Source organism: Mandrillus leucophaeus, unplaced genomic scaffold (assembly GCF_000951045.1).
Source record: "Mandrillus leucophaeus isolate KB7577 unplaced genomic scaffold, Mleu.le_1.0 Scaffold335, whole genome shotgun sequence".
Taxonomy (NCBI): domain Eukaryota; kingdom Metazoa; phylum Chordata; class Mammalia; order Primates; family Cercopithecidae; genus Mandrillus; species Mandrillus leucophaeus.
Window position 1 is genome coordinate 1,267,289 of NW_012103532.1, and position 17,097 is coordinate 1,284,385.

The 17,097-nt window shown below is 41.2% G+C and overlaps 1 protein-coding gene across 1 annotated transcript in view; it reads left to right on the forward strand.

Annotated features, from left to right (window-relative positions):
• The window catches only part of GAPVD1 (GTPase activating protein and VPS9 domains 1), a 118,474-nt gene that overhangs the window by 94,097 nt on the left and 7,280 nt on the right, over positions 1-17,097 (forward strand). Inside the window, exons 19-26 of the mRNA XM_011988700.1 lie at positions 958-1,045; positions 2,001-2,081; positions 6,635-6,757; positions 9,253-9,382; positions 10,165-10,274; positions 10,585-10,744; positions 14,509-14,696; positions 15,516-15,729. Of these exons, the coding sequence (XP_011844090.1) occupies positions 958-1,045; positions 2,001-2,081; positions 6,635-6,757; positions 9,253-9,382; positions 10,165-10,274; positions 10,585-10,744; positions 14,509-14,696; positions 15,516-15,729 (1,094 nt within the window). The remainder of the gene's footprint in view (positions 1-957; positions 1,046-2,000; positions 2,082-6,634; positions 6,758-9,252; positions 9,383-10,164; positions 10,275-10,584; positions 10,745-14,508; positions 14,697-15,515; positions 15,730-17,097) is intronic.

Genomic DNA, 17,097 nt, shown 5'->3' on the forward strand with positions numbered 1-17,097 from the left:
GTAGAGATGAGGTTTCACCATGTTGGCCAGGCTGGTCTTGAGCTCCTGACCTCAGGTGATCCACCCACCTCGGCCTTCCAAAGTGCTGGGATTACAGGTGTGAGCCACTGTGCTCAGCCCCTTTGGCATGTTTTAATGATAACTTAGTATAATTTTGATCAAAACGTGAACTTTGAAGTTGCTTAGGTCTAGGTTTGAGTCTCAGCTGTGCCACATATAGGCTGTGTAGCTTTAAGGAAGAGATTGTTTTAGTCTCATATTTTTTTATCGATATAAAGGGCCTAATACAGTACCTATCTCTGAGGTTACTGTGAAGATTAAATGAGATGATACATATCCTTACTATGCTCAGTATTTGGCACATAGTACACACTTGGTTTTATTATTATTAATACTACTGCTACCATCTCTACTGCCCTTCTGGAGTTTATTTGTACTGCATTTACTTATTTCGTAAGTATTTATTGAGTGCCCAGTCTACACCGGGCTCTTATTAAGGCTTCAGTTTATTAACAGTAATGAGTAGTGCCTACCCTCAAGCGGATGACAGTGGTGCTTAAAAGGTAAACTACCTTGCTCCAGTAGTCAACCTACATGGCAATAGGAGTTGTGCCTTAAGGCAAACAAGACTGGCTTTCTTATTTCACAAACTTACTTAAATCCTTTTTAGCCTGAGCAACATAGTAAGACCCCGTCTCTACAAAATAAAAACAAAACATTAGCTGGGCATGGTGGTGTGGACACCTGTGGTCCTAGCTACTTGGGAGTCTGATATGTGGAGGATTGCTTGAGCCAGGGAAGTCGAGGCTGCAGTGAGCTGTTATTGTGCTACTGTACTCCAGCCTGGGCAACAGAATGAGATCCTGTCTCAAAACAAAAACAAACAAAAAGAAATCCTTTTCTTAGTAATTTATCCTGCTATTCAACTCCAAATAAAGCCTCCAACTTTTTCTACAGACTGAAGAACGCAAAGATAGCGATGATGAGAAATCAGACAGAAACAGACCTTGGTGGAGAAAACGTTTTGTTTCAGCCATGCCTAAAGGTAATTTTATAAAATATTAGAACGCTGTGTTAGCAATAAGAAGCAAAGCCCCAGAATCTCTTTCAGAGAGCCAATATCTCAGTTCCTCTGTAAGACTTGCTGGGCCTAAGTTTCTAGCCACTTTGAGGGTGTAGAAAATGGTTCCACTCAGATGAATGCTAAGGCAGAGCTCTAGAAACGTTCTTGTTCTTTGCAGGAAGTGGTAGTGGTCGTAAATGGAAGTCATGCCTGTCAGTATTGTTTAAATATCATATACCGTTGAAGTTAAACATATAGAGGACTTTTGACATATATATTGCTATTAATTATTGCAGGAAAATGGGACACTATTGATAATTAAACATTGAAAATTCATCCTTTACATTCCTGGAATAAGTTGAAGCTTTTTATGTCTATGTTCATTGAGAATGTTTATACTGTAAATATCAGTGAGTGTTTGTTTTGGAAGGTAGCTGTATAAAATTGTTTACTTTTTTGGTGAACAGCCCGGCATCATTTGAGTTGGCAAAAGCATCTCTTCCTGAAAGAAGAGATCATCCAGGAGTAAAGCTAGAAACTTCTTCCAAAGGCCTCTTCTCAGCACAATGGCACTCAGGAACTCTGGGGAGAGCTGCTTTCACGCCATACTCAAGCGCTTGATGAGGAGGAGAGAATGAAGCTAGGAGTTTTGAATGTGTTGTTTTTGAGCAGAGGTTAAGAGTCAGTGGTTTTGATTTTAGTCCCAATGGATTCCTGTTAAATTATTCTTCCTATGACAGATGACTCCAAAGCAGATTCTGAAAGCTCCTTTAAAAACCTTCATTACTATTTTAAGGACAATTATCAGTCAACACTTGGAATTTCTTAGCTTTTAAACTTTTCAGCCTCCTTTCACTTAGAAATGTTGGCCCACCAGTTAACTTCCGAGTAGTGCAGTATGTTATATGTCACACTACTGACTTTATTTAATTTCCAGCTCCTATACCATTTAGAAAGAAAGAAAAACAAGAAAAAGACAAAGATGATCTGGGGCCTGACAGATTCTCAACACTCACAGGTTTGTAGACCCATGGACTTCCTGGCTCCTTCATTCCCAGAGCACATATTTCATAACACTTTTTCTTGGGTGCCATAAGCGTTGCCTTTTTAGAAGAGTGTGTCTGTGTGTACAGTGGGGAGTATGTTCTTCATAGCTCTGTGGTTTCCAGTTGGCAGCCACAGTAAACCTCAGTGTGCTCTTCCTGCAGACTGCCACCACCATCATCATCCTCATTATCATAACTCCGTTTATGATGAGGCCCCTGATCCTGAGCCTCTAGGCTTACCCTACAACTCGACATCTAGTGGGATGATGACACACAGTGCCTTTTAGGAAAGTGTGGTGACAGTTTTAGTGCTGTGCATGCTGTATCTTTGGATCATTGATTGAATAGTTTTCTTTAACATTGATCGTAGAATTCTACATTTATTTTCATCTACAGTTTGTTCTTGATTATTCAGGATCACAGTGAAATTCTGTTTTACCTAATCATTTCCTTTTTTGTGATAAAGTGTTTGTTCAAACAATATCATAAATGCCAACCATTATAATGAAAGTTTTAAAAACTTTACTAATTTTTTACAGCTTGAACCATTTTAACATTGCCATCTGACCCAAGGAAAATACAGCTGGGGGTTGGGTTTTTACCTGATTAAGCGTTTGTATTTCTGCAGCTGCTTTTTGGCACATTATGAATGAGCACCTTAAAAGGAGAGTTTGAGAGTAGTGTTAATGACCAGCCTTGGGTTTGATAGCTGTGTATTGTTTCCAGTGGCTATAGAGCATCTTGAACAAGTTTGTTCAACCCACGGACCGCAGACCACAGGCAGCCCAGGACAGCAGGACAGCTTTGATTGAGGCCCAACACAAATTCGTAAACTTTCTTAAAACAGTATGAGATTTGTGCAGGAACCCTTTTTTTGTTTGTTTGTTTTAGCTCATCAGCTATCATTAGTGTTAGTGTATTTTATGTGTGGCCCAAGACAATTCTCTTCTTCCATTGTGGCCCAGGGAAGCCAAAAGATTGGACACCCCTGGTCTAGAGGGAAGTTCATTTCTCACCTCTTTTTTTTTTTCATTTTGAATTGTTTTTCTACTAAGTTAAAATGAAAAATTTTTTTCATTAAACAATTTTATTTAAAAATGAGATAGATAATAGGATAACATCCTCATCAAAGAGTTCAGCATTACAGGTAGAATCCCATTTTAATGCCTGTTTTTCTAATGTTTAGTTCCATATATTTATATATATTTCCATATCCTAGCATGTAAGTCCTTGCTTTATTGGAAATGGTGATTTCCCCGGAAGAAAGGATTTTGAACAGCAGGAGATGTGCTTACAGGCCACAGATCCCTGCTGAGAGCAGCCAAGCCTGTCCTGTTCAGTCGGGAAATACTTGTTGACCATGTGACTCATGCCAGGCACTGTGCTAAGTGTTGTGGGTATTAAGTCAAATCACACATGACTCTTCAGGACCTTCCAGTCTGATTGGGAAGAGCTGGAAAGACATTGTCCTTTTGGCAAAATATTTCTGTATCCTTACCACATGTTCCTAATATTAGAAGAACACCAGCGTTTACAAAGTGAATTACTCTTAATGACGTCTCATGTTTTTAAAATGTTGACTCAATAGTTTTGAAGAAGTTATAAATTATTGTTTGTTTGTTTGAAGGAGTTATATTTTATTTACCCTCTTTAGGCAATATATTTTTCTTGGTTCTTGATATTGGAAATAGATCAATAGATTGGATATAGAAGCCAAGTAGAGTAGAATAAGTCTTTTTCATAAAGTAATTCATTTTCTTTGGCTGTGATTCAAGCAGGTTAGCTTCCTTACTGGTCCAGAAATTTCTATCCAGTCCTTATTAATGACTATTGAAAGTTATCATTAAACCAATATAAAGATGTTATAGGAGGAAATTTCCTAGTAGTCTGTTCATAATTCTGTGACCCTAACTACTATTCTTTTCCTGTTATCTCCTAATCTTTTCCCATATTTATACATGGCTTTTTCTTGACTGAATTAGATTATGCATGTGACTTTGTATTCTTTTTTTAACCAAGTTATTTTATAAAGCCTCTCCCAATTTCTACTAGACATAGTTGGGTTTTAAATCATTTTTATTAGCTGTAAAATAATCGCTCATGGTTTTACTGCAGTGTAAACGTTTTCTTACATTGGCTATTTAAATTGTTCCCAATTTTTTATTATGAAATTAGTACTCACAATGCATTTATATGTATTGCATTTTTTGTTTGTTTTAATTATTCTCTGGGGGTAAAATTTTTAAGAACAGTGTTAATAGATATAAAGATTATAAGCAACATTGTGGCTCTCACTATGTTTAGCCATAGTGTAGTGTCTTGTCCCTTTTTCAGACCTCTCAACAGCACTCAAAAGTAATAACCAACTGAGTAAGGTGGCGCATGCCTATTATCCCAGCTCTTTTTGGGAAGCCAAAGTGAGAGATTGCTGAAGGCCAGGAATTCGAGGTTACATTGAATTATGTGCCACTGCACTCCAGCCTGGGTGACAGAGCAAGACCTTGTTTCTTTTTTAAAAAAAAAAAAAGCAATAGCCAAAAAGGACTTCCCCTTCAAAACAAGATTCTGTAATGATAAATGCTTTATCAGTTTACATTTGGAGACAGATCAGATTTTATTAAGAATCTCTTATGAATTCAAATACTGTTATAGCAGAAATACTAAATTACTTTGGAAATCCTCTCTATATACAATTGTCCTTCAGCATACTCAGGGAATTGGTTCCAGGACCCTTGCTCCCCACCTCATACCCTAATCTGTGCATACTTGAGTCCTGCAGCTGGCCCTGTGGAACCTGTGTATGTGAACAGTAGGCCTTCTCTATATGCTTGTTTCGCAGCTCTCTGTGAAATGTAGTTTCTTTTTCTTTTCTCTCTCTCTCTTTTTTTTTTTTTGTTGAGACAGTGTCTTGCCCTGTTGCCCAGGATGGAGTATAGTGGCATGGCGTGATCTCCGCTCACTGTAATCTCTGCCTCCTGGGTTCAAGTGATTCTCCTGCCTCAGCCTCCCAAGTAACTGGGATTATAGGCATGCGCCACCACGCCCAGCTGATTTTTGTATTTTTAGTAGAGTTGGAGTTTCGCCAAGTTGGCCAGGCTGGTCTCGAACTCCTGACCTCAGGTGATCCGCCTGCATTGGCCTCCAAAGTGCTAGGATTACAGGCGTGAGCCACCGTGCCCAGACTAATACAGTATCTTCAATTTGCATTTGATTGCAAAAAAACTGTATAAATGGACCTGTGCAGTTCAAACCCATGTTGTTCAAAGGTCAACTGCAGTTTACTACAATTTTACGGAGACATGAAAACCATGTATTTGTTTGATGAAAACAAAAGAAGAGCCTATGAGCATGATACCTAACTTGTCTATGTCTTGATTTCGTCTTCTGTAAAATGAGGATGTTGACAATATTTCTCTGTATGGTTGTTTGATCAGTAATTAAGATAATCTCTATAAGGTGCTTAGCACAGTTCCTGGCATGGTAAGTGCTCAATAAATATTAGCTGCTATTAGCTGCTGTGAACACAAACACGAACAGACACACACAGAATACGTATATGTATATATACACGTGTGTGTGTGTGTGTGTGTGTATATATTATATAAAATCTAGTGATTTTGATGTGTTTTGGTAATTTTTAGAAAATGGGATTCTACCAGAATGTGAACATTTATGGTCACCTGCCTGGGCTAGGTCTATCCAGGAGTTTGTGTTTCACTGTGGAACTTTGTCCTGTAGATCTATAGCAATCCCTTGCTTTAACAACCCAGTTGACTACTATTTTAGATTCCAGGATGATATTTTTGATGTGCTGATTTTGAAAGAGTAATGGTCCTGTCAGTAAATAGTGCTGCATTTGTGATTGTGATAAGCTTTTTCTCTGTGCATCCCAGGTACAATTCCAGCACTCCCCAAGAATGTCTAGATTCTGTAGGAGTGCCTCTGACATCAGTGCATGCACAAAAGTGCTCTGTTCCAGCAGCTGCACTGTCATGGTGAGATCTAGTGAGAATAGAATATGAATACTGTTAGTTTTCAAATGCGTGGAGAGAGATTCATAAAGGAAGAATGGAAAAAGACATTTGTTATTATTTAAAGGGGTTTAAGTCTAAGTTTGAATAGTTTTTTTTTCTCCTTCAGCATAGAGATGTCCGAATAAATGAAGTCTGCATGTAAAAATGCACTGTTGGAAGTTCTGTTAGCATGAATTGCTGATAACAGTGATTTGAGTGCAAACACTTTAGAAATCTGTCATCCATTCAGTCTGCCCTGAACTTTGACACTGTCATTCTGGTGATGATGAGAAGGTGGAGCTACTCTTCCCAATTTCCTGCTTTGGCAAGGCTCTCAGACCTAGAAATGGGATGAGTAGGCAGCTGCATGGTGCCTCTTAACATTGAGATATGTGCTCTTTTAAAGTCTTACCTCCTAATCCGCCTTTGGGATTATGCTACTGGTGTCATACTAACATCAGAGTTGGTACAAACCGAAGGGGCTAATTCTCTCATTCTCCTTTCCCTTGCAGATGATCCCAGCCCTAGACTCAGTGCACAAGCTCAGGTCGCTGAGGATATTCTGGACAAATACAGGAATGCCATTAAACGGACCAGCCCCAGTGATGGAGCAATGGCAAACTATGAAAGTACAGGTGATAATCATGACAGAGATTTGAGTAATAAACTTTTATATCATAGTGACAAAGGTAATCTGAATTTAAGTGGCCTTTAAAAGAAAGAATAGCTAAGGGAATCAGTTTACTACCTCAAAATTACAGACTACCTGTAATTTTGTTTAAATTGTTTAAATGTTTAAATTGATGTCCTTCTCTGGATTCTCCCACTAGCCCTGGGTACCCCTGAATGTTCAGATGCCTTAGAGTTGTCCTCCTTTGCATCTGGGGTGACTGGCCCACAGGGAGTTGGGGCATATTTTAATGGGAGGAAGTTCTTTTTCAATGTCTACAGCTTTGTAATTTTATCCAGTTACACACTCTCAATATAGCTATGGGAGCAGACTATTGGGACAAGTTATCGATTGTCACCTGGTACTTATTTTAAAGGATTCTGTTTTCCTCATAATAGAATACTGAATAGCTTTCAGAAAAATGAGATACAGTCCCCAAGATAAATGAAGAGAGAAAGTGTATAAAAGCATAAATAGGGACTGAGCACGGTGGCTCACACCTGTAATCTCAGCACTTTGGGGGCCGAGGTGGACAGGTCACTTGAGGTCAGGAGTTTGAGACCAGCCTGGCCAATGTGGCAAAACCCCGTCTCCACCAAAAATACAAACAATTAGCTGCATGTGGTGGCAGATGCCTGTAATCCTCAGATGGCTGAGACATGAGAATCGCTTGATCCCAGGAGGCGGAGGTTGCAGTGAGCTGAGATGACGCCACTGCACTCCAGTCTGGGCAACAGAGCGAGACCCTGTCTCAAAAAAACAAAAAAAAAAACAACAACAAAAAAGAAAACATAAACATAAATAGTATACTGCATAAATATGTGTTTATGCCTATATGCACATAGAGTATCTCCTGGAAGAATCTTCCAGCAAACTGGTAACGTGAGTTGGCTCTGAGGAAGACTTCTAGGAAGCCTCAGAGGGAGAGGGAGTGGAAAGGAGAACCTCCTATATTTTTTTATTTTGAATAGTTTCCAAATAACAGAAAAATTGAAAGAATAATACAATGAAGGTTCATCTACCCTCTATCTAGACTTAACAATTTTTAACATTTTGCCACATTCCCCATATATATATATAGTGTATGTGTGTGTGTGTGTGTGTGTGTGTATATATGTATATAAATACTTTTTTTTTTTTTTTGGTGAGACAGTCTCACTATGTTACTCAGGCTAAAGTGCAGTGGCACAATCATGGTTTACTGCTGCAGCCTCAACCTTCCCAGGCTAAGGTGATCCTCCCATCTCAGCTTCCTGAGTAGCTGGGACCACAGGCACGTTCCACTGTGCCCAGCTAACTTTTGTATATTTTTGTAGAGATGGGACTTCGCCATGTTGCCCAGGCTGGTCTCTCCCTGTATTTTTTTCTGAAGCATTTGAAATTATTTCCAAAGAATAAGGATATTTTCATATATGAACTCAATATATTTATTATGTTTTGGAACTTTTTAGTCTTTTAAATTTTTTTTTTTTGTAGAGGTGAGGTCTCGCTATGTTGCCCAGGCTGGTCTTGAAATCATGAGCTCAAGCGATCTTCCTGTCCTATGCCTGGCCAAACTTTTTATTCTTTTTGATTGTATACATGTATGTATTGTATTATATATTTCTTTTGTGTGTGTGTTTTTTTATTTGAGACGGAGTCTTAATTCGTTGCCCAGGTTGGAGTGCAGTGGCGCAATCTCGGCTCACTACAACCTCCACCTGCCGGGTTTAAGCAACTCTCCTGCCTCAACCTCCTGTGCAGCTGGGACCACAGGTGTGTGCCACCACACCTGGCTGATTTTTGTATTTTTCATAGAGATGGGATATCACCATGTTTGTCAGGCTGGTCTTGAACTCCTGACCTCATGTGATCCACCCACCAAGGCCTCCCAAAATGCTGGGATTACAGGTGTGAGGCACTGCACCCAGCCGTGTATTATATATTCTTGATTAAGACATAAAACCAACTTTGCAAACCACAGATCTGACCTTGTTGCATTTGTGAGTTGGTCCCCTGACTCGCTCTTGGGTGTAGCAGGAAGACCTCCAGTAGAGAGAGTCAGGAGACCTGAACCCATAGTCAATCTTGGCCATTGGCCAACCAAGGAATTTAGAGCAAGCCATTTTCTGACTGGGCAGGAGTCCATGTCTATAAAATGATTTTTGAAGCCTCTTTTAGTTCTCTGCTTCAGTGATTCTAAGATGTTAACTTTATTAAGTTAATGTGGACTTTCATTGTTGTGCATTAGTATCGGGATAAGAAGTAAAACCACTCTCTTCTCAGCAACTAGTCTCTTGATACATAATTGTTGCTATTGATAATTCAGTTAAGTATTTGAAGTTTTTCTTTCTTTTTTTCCAGAGAACTCTTATTGTTAGTCAATGGTAATTTATTCTTGAATTGCTCTGAATACCTACTAGTGCCATAATATTCCAAATGAACCTGGTTATCCATTTCTTGGGGGTGGGTTTTGTTTAGAGGTTTTGGGTGATGGTGAAAGTGCACATGATTCTCCCCGTGACGAGGCACTGCAGAACATCTCAGCTGATGATCTCCCAGACTCTGCGAGCCAAGCAGCCCACCCGCAAGATTCAGCTTTCTCTTACAGGTATTTCTTTTATAGGATTTGGAACTTTAGGGTTTGGACTTTTCAGCACCATTGCAGTCACGTCAAGTCAAGTGATGTGTTGAATCAATAAATGTATAAAGCAGGGAGAGAAAAATGAAATGCTATTTACTAAGAAGACTTTGTTTCAGTTGTAGATGTTATGTATCAAAGGTGTTAATTCAAGGATTTAAAAAACTCACTGGGCGTGGTGGCTCACGCCTGTAATCCCAGCACTTTGGGAGGCTGAGACAGATGGATCACTGGAGCCCAGGAGTTGGAGACCAGCTTGGGCAACATAGCGAAATCCTGTCTCTATAAAAAAGAAAAAGAAAAAGAAAAAAAAGAAGAAAGGGTTTCTTGTCAGGTAGTGAGCTTATCTTGTGGCATCATCAGTGTTTCTGAAGAGATGTGCCAAGAGATGTTCCAAATCTGAGTGCTGGGGGCTTCTGACTTCCGTGGTTCCTCCCACTCTGCCATAATATGCTTTTCCAATTCTTATAGCACCGGTCATAGAACTCGGTGTATGGAAAAAGGTCAGAAAGGATTTGTTGTTTGATTCTGGTGCCTTAAAGAATGGTCCTTGCCCTGAGCACTTTTATCACCTGGCTCCTTGGGTAATTAGAAAGCCTGTTCTTTTAAGTGGAGTGTCAGTTAAGAATCATCTTTTTTAAAATGTTTGAAACCTTTGAGTCCTAAGGTAACATTAATTTATATAGTAAATATTTGTAAAATGTGAGCATATCTGGCTAAAGAAATTAATGTATTTTCTACTCATTTTTCAGAGATGCGAAAAAGAAACTGAGGCTTGCTCTTTGCTCTGCGGACTCTGTTGCCTTCCCAGTGCTGACCCACTCAACAAGGAATGGTTTACCAGACCACACAGACCCAGAAGGTAAATTGCTGCAGGATCATTTAAGTTTTCCTATGTTTATGGGTTGCACCATATGAAATTGCCAGTATTCAGCTGTTTAAGCTGTATGGCAATTCCATATGGTTCAACTTAATATGTGTATATTAGTGTCACTTAAGGGCACTTTGATTACTGATAGTTTATTAAAGTATTTTCTAATTGGGAGTGGCAATACAGCTTAGTTCTAATGATACATGACAAAGCAGAATTGACATCCCAAATGCTGAGAGTTAGCTTAATTAAGCCCATGGAAATTCTCAATAAAAACAGAATCCTTGTTTCTTTTATTTAGACAATGAAATTGTATGCTTCTTAAAAGTTCAAATAGCTGAAGCAATTAATTTACAAGATAAGAACTTAATGGCTCAACTTCAAGAAACAATGCGCTGTGTGTGCCGTTTTGATAATAGGACTTGTAGGAAACTGCTGGCTTCTATTGCTGAGGACTACAGGTAATACACCCCACCTATTCAGCTTTTAAACCTAGCTGTTAGCTGCAAGTGTTTTCTTTTTGATCCTTATTTCAGAAATGAATCTAGGCTTCCTACAAAGTGCTTGGCTCTATTTTCCTGGATGTAGATTTCTGTGTTAGTCTGTTCTCATGCTGCTGATAAAGACATGCCAGAGACTGGGCAGTTTACAAAAGAAAGAGGTTTATTGGACTTACAGTTCCATGTGGCTGGGAGGCCTCACAATCATGGCAGAAGGTGAAAGGCACATCTCACATGGTAGCAGACAAGAGAAGAGAGCTTGTGCAGGGAATCCCCCCCCTTTTTAAAACCATCAGATCTTGTGAGAATTATTCACTATCACGAGAACAGCACAGGAAAGACTTGTCCCCACTGATTCAATTACCTCCCACTGGGTCCCTCCCACAACACTTGGGAATTCAAGATGAGATTTGGGTGGGGACACAGCCCAACCATGAGCTGCCCCTTGCTTCTTCCAGATCTCATGTCCTCACATTTCAAAACCAATCATGCCTTCCCAGCAGTTTCCCAAAGTCTTAACTCATTTCAGCATTAACTCCACAATCAGAAGTCTCATCTGAAACAAGGCAAATCCTTTCTGCCTATGAACCTGTAAAATCAAAATCAAGTTAGTTACTTCCTAGATACAATGGAGGTACAGGCGTTGGGTAAATACAGCCGTTCCAAATGAGAAAAATTGGCAGAAACAAAGGTATAAGCCCCATCCAAGTCCGAAATCCAGCAGGGCAGTCAAATCTTTAAGCTTCAAAAGGAACTCCTTTGACTCCATGTCTCACATCCAGATCACGCTGATGCAACAGGTGGGTTCCCACGGTCTTTTTCTTTTTTTTCCTGAAACAGAATTTTGTTCTTGTTGCCCAGGCTGGAGTGCAATGGTGCGATCTCGGCTCACTGCAACCTCTGCCTCCTGGGTTCAAGCAATTCCCCTGCCTCAGCCTCCCGAGTAGCTGGGATTACAGGCATACACCACCATGCCTGGCTAATTTTGTATTTTTTTAGTGAAGATGGGGTTTCCCCATGTTAGCCAGGCTGGTCTTGAACTCCTGACCTCAAGTGATCCACCTGCCTCAGCCTCCCAAAATGCTGGGATTAAAGGCGTGAGCCACCGCACCCAGCCAGGGTTCCCATGATTTTAGGCAGCTCTGCTCCTGTGGCTTTGCAGGGTATAGCCACTTTCCCAGCTGCTTTCATGGGGTGGTGTTGAGTCACTGGCTTTTCTAGGTGCACGGTGCAAGCTGTCAGTGGATCTGCCATTCTGAGGTCTGGAAGACAGTGGCCCTCTTCTCACAACTCTAATAGGCAGTGCCTCAGTAGGGACTCTGTGTGGGCGTTCCGACCCCACATTTCCTTTCCATACTGCCCTCACAGAGGTTCTCCATGAGGACCCTTCCCCTGCAGCAAACTTCTGCCTGGGCATCCAGGTGTTTCCATACATCTTTTGAAATCTAGGCGGAGGTTCCCAAATCCCAATTCTTGACTTCTGTGCACCCACAGGCTCAACACCACATGGAAGCTGCCAAGGCTTAGGGCTTGCACTCTCTGAAGCCACAGCCCAAGCTCTATATCGGCCCCTTACAGCCATGGCTGGAGTGGCTGGAAGGCAGGGCACCAAGTCCCTAGGCTGCATACAGCATGGGGACCCTGGGCCTGGCCCATGAAACCATTTTTCCTCCTAGGCCTCTGGGCCTGTGATGAGAGGGGCTGCCATGAAGACCTCTGACATGCCATGGAAACATTTTCCCCATTGCCTTGGGGATTAATATTCAGCTCCTTATTACTATGCAAATTTCTATAGCCAGCTTGAATTTCTTCTCAGAAAATAGGATTTTGTTTTCTATCACATTGTCAGGCTGCAAAGTTTCTGAACTCTTATGCTCTGCTTCCCTTATAAAAATGTATGCTGGCAAAGCACAGTGGCTCATGCTTGTAATCCCAGCACTTTGGGAGGCCAAGGCAGGTGGATCACCCAAGGTCAGGAGTTCGAGACCAGCCTGGCCAACATGGTGAAACCCTGTCTCTATTAAACATACAAAAAATTAGCTGGGAGTGGTGGTGGGTGCCTATAATCCTAGCTACTTGGGAGGCTGAGACAGGAGAATCGCTTGAACCTGGAAGCAGAGGTAACGGTGAGCTGAGATCATGCCACTGCACTCCAGGCTGGGCAGCAAGAGTGAAGCTCTGTCTCAAGCCGAATGCCTTTAACAGCACCCAAGTCACCTCTTGAATGCTTTGCTGCCTAGAAATTTCTTCTGCCAGATACTCTAAATCATCCCTCTCAAGTTCAAAGTTCCACAAATCTCTAGGGCAAGGGCAAAATGCCACAAGTCTCTTTGCTAAGACATAACAAGTCACCTTTGCTCCAGTTCCCAACAAGTTCCTCATCTCCACCTCAGCCTGGACCTTATTGTTCATACCAGTGTGAACATTTTTGTCAAAGCCATTCAACACATCTCTAGGAAATTCCAAACTTTCCCACATTTTCCTGTCTTCTTCTGAGCCCTCCAAACTGTTCCAACCTCTGCCTGTTAACCAGTTCCAAAGCTGCTTTCACATTTTCGGTTGTCTTTTTAGCAGTACCCCACTCTCGGTCCCAATTTACTGTATTTGTTTGTTCTCATGCTGCTGATAAAACATATCTGAGACTGGGCAATTTAACAAAAAAAGAGGTTTAATTGGACTTAACAGTTCCATGTGGCTGGGGAGGCCTCACAATTATGGCAGAAGGTGAAAGGCACATTTCACATGGCAGCAGACAAGAGAAGAGAGCGTGTGCAGGGAAATTCCCCTTTTTAAAACAGTCAGATCTCTTGAGACTTACTATCACAAGAACAGCCCAGGAAAGACCTGCCTCTGTGTTTCAGTTACCTCCCACTGGGTCCCTCCCACAACACGTGGGAATCCAAGATGAGATTTGGGTGGGGACACAGCCAAACCATATCAATTTCTAAGCAACATATTTGGATATTTAGTGTGGAAATGTAGTTATAAATGAGCAGTTCCAAATAGAAGAGTGCAGTTTATTTCAGCTTTGCACAAAAGCAGGTATAGAGGTATGCCTATATTATGAGGCCAGGACAACTAGAATATCATATTTCTTTTTTTAGTGGTGATAGGAAAGACTACTTTTCTGGACCAGAGAAGCAGAAGTAAGTAGCCTTAGGAATTGCTGTGCTTTTTCTGCTGCCAGTCCCCTGCTCATGATTATGGAGAAAAATGTAACTGAGATGCTTAGGTAGTGAGGAGGCTTCAAGGCTTAGGGAATGGGCACTCTGGTGATTGTTACATTTAGACTATAAGCAAGTAATTGGTGAGGGATGTTTGTAACCTAGTGACATATAACCTGTATTTGTTGTTATTTTTAGTCATCTGTAGCTGTCAATTTCCTATTAAGTATGAGGTCCTATAACTCCAGTATAAAATACACCAAGTATGCACAGGGGCTTAGTAACATTTAGTGAGTTAGCTAACTAAGTCTTCAGCCCCATAGATGCTCCCAGACAAAATGCAAAATGGATCTGTTCTTCAGCTGGCACCATGATCAGTCTCTACCATGTCTGCAGCCTGACAGGCCACTTTGTATATGTGCTACTGAAGAAAGCACAGACATGCTACTTTGTAAAACCAGTCTGTGCAGTAATTTTATAAAGAAAAGTTAGGACCCTTATTCTTCAAAGAAAGTATGCACTGAATATATCTGATGTCATGCAAAGTATTTTTCCTTTTAGAAAAAGAGCCCCATATATTGCTTATCTCACTCGTTGTCGACAAGGACTACAGACCACACAGGCTCACCTGGAAAGGCTATTGCAAAGGGTTTTGCGAGACAAAGAAGTGGCCAATCGATACTTTACCACCGTCTGTGTGAGACTACTGCTTGAGAGCAAAGAAAAGAAGATCAGGGAATTCATTCAAGGTAACTCAATACCTTTAGTTTAAGCATCTCTTCACCTGTCATACAGTTGGCAAGATTGGGAAATACTGTTTTGTTCTGCTAGTTTGTTCAAGTATCTGCATGCCTTACTCAGTTATTTTATGGAGTCTTAATAAATTAAACTTTGATGTCAAACCAATAAATTACATTTTTCTCCTGTATTGAATATCTGTAGTTTACTTTTTAAATTGGGGACATTTGTAAATTTTGGGTCTGTACGAATTCTCTCATTTAAAATTAAAAAAAAATGCATTTTTTTTAGGAACTTTTTTTTTTTTTTTTGAGACAGAGTCTTGCTCTGTCGCCAGGTTGGAGTGCAGTGGCGTGATCTCGGCTCTCTGCAACCTCCGACTCCCTGGTTAAAGTGATTCTCCTGCCTCAGCCTCCTGAGTAGCTGGGATTACAGGCATGCGCCACCACGCCCAGCTAATTTTTGTATTTTTAGTAGAGATGGGGTTTCACTGTGTTGGCCAGAATGGTCTCAATCTCCTGACCTCATGATCTGCCCACCTCGGCTTCCCAAAGTGCTGGAATTACAGGTGTGAGTCGCTGTGCCCAGCCTAGAAACATATTTTTATAACAAATTCCTTGCACTTAAACTTTCACATATTCCTTACTTTTTCTCCTGATTTAATTATATGGCCACATATTGTCCTAAAATAAACCACACTGAAACACTTTTGGCTTTAAGATCATGGTGTCTGCATAGCTAGTGATAAAAATTATTTCTATGATTTCCTTTTTAAAATTATTTAGATAGTTTTTATTAAACTATTTAAAAATTATTATTTTGCTTTGGAGACTTTCAGAAACTCACCGCAGCTGATGATAAAACTGCTCAGGTAGAAGATTTTCTGCAGTTTCTTTATGGTGCAATGGCCCAGGATGTCATATGGCAAAACGCAAGTGAAGAACAGCTTCAAGATGCACAGCTGGCCATTGAGCGAAGCGTGATGAACCGCATTTTCAAGCTCGCCTTCTACCCTAATCAGGATGGGGACATACTTCGCGACCAGTGAGTACTTCTATGTTGAGTGCTTATGTGGGACTACATAGGGATCTACCAGGTAGCCCATATTTTAGGCAAGCTATATGTGTAACTTAGTATCTGATTGTAAAAGGAAATGCATTGGTTACCATTTTTCACCTGTCAGAGTTACATGATCACAAAGAATGATAATACCCAGTTTTCAGGGAAGTGGGCAGTCAAGCTGGAAGGGGTAGAAATTGGTGTAGCGTCTTTGGAAAGCACTGCTGTTTACTCTGCCTTAACTAATCTTCCCTTCCTTCTTGTGATTAAGTCTTTCTTAGCCTTCAGGTCTTGACTTAAGTATCGTTTCCGTGATGAAGCCTCTCCTGACTAGGTTATATCCTATTAGGGCTGTCTCAGGCCTCAGTGCCTTTCTTTAGCACTTGCCACAGTTGCCATTTGACATTTGTTTGAGTCATGGTTTCTGAACCCAGCACTATTGACATTTAGGGCCAGATTGTTGATGATGTGGGAGGCTGTCCTGTGCATTATAGGATCTTTAGCAGCATCCCTGGCCTCTACACACTAGGTGCCAGTAATACCCCACCAATTGTGACAACCAAATGTCTCCAGACATTCCCAAATGTCCCTTACGGGGCAAAATTCTCCCCTGTTCTTTTTTTTCTTTTGAGACAGGGTCTTGCCCTGGCACCCAGGCTGGAGTGCAGTGGCATGATCACAGCTCACTGAAGCCTCAACCTCCCGGACTCCTGTGACAAGTGATCCTCCTACCTTGGCCTCCCAAATCGCTGGTACTATAGGTGCACACCATGACACCTGGCTGATTTTGTTTATATTTATTTATTTATTTAGATGGAGTGTCACTCTGTCGCCTAGGCTGGAGTGCGGTGGCGTGATCTCAGCTCACTGCAACCTCTGCCTCCTGGGTTCAAGCGATTCTTCTGCCTCAGCCTCCTGAGTAGCTGGGACTACAGACACGCACCACCATGCCCCGCTAATTTTTTGTGTGTTTTTAGTAGAGATGGAGTTTCACCATGTTGGCCAGGCTGGTCTTGAACTTCTGACCTCAGATGATCTGCCCATCTTGGCCTCCCAAAGTGCTGAGATTACAGGCATGAGCCACTGCGCCCAACCTTGTTTATTTTTTGTAGCGACAAGGTCTCGCTGTGTTGCCCAGGTTGGTCTCAAACTGCTAGACTCAAGCGATCCTCCTGCTTCAACCTCCCAAAGTGCAGGAATAAGAGCTGGGATTACAGGGCATGAGCCACCATGCCTGGCCCTTTCCCCTGTTCTTAATCACTGGTTTGTGTGACCGTTTAATGAATGTTCTCTCCACACTGGCTTGTTCCCTCTGCGAGACCAGGAAATAATGCTTTTATTAACCACTCTAAT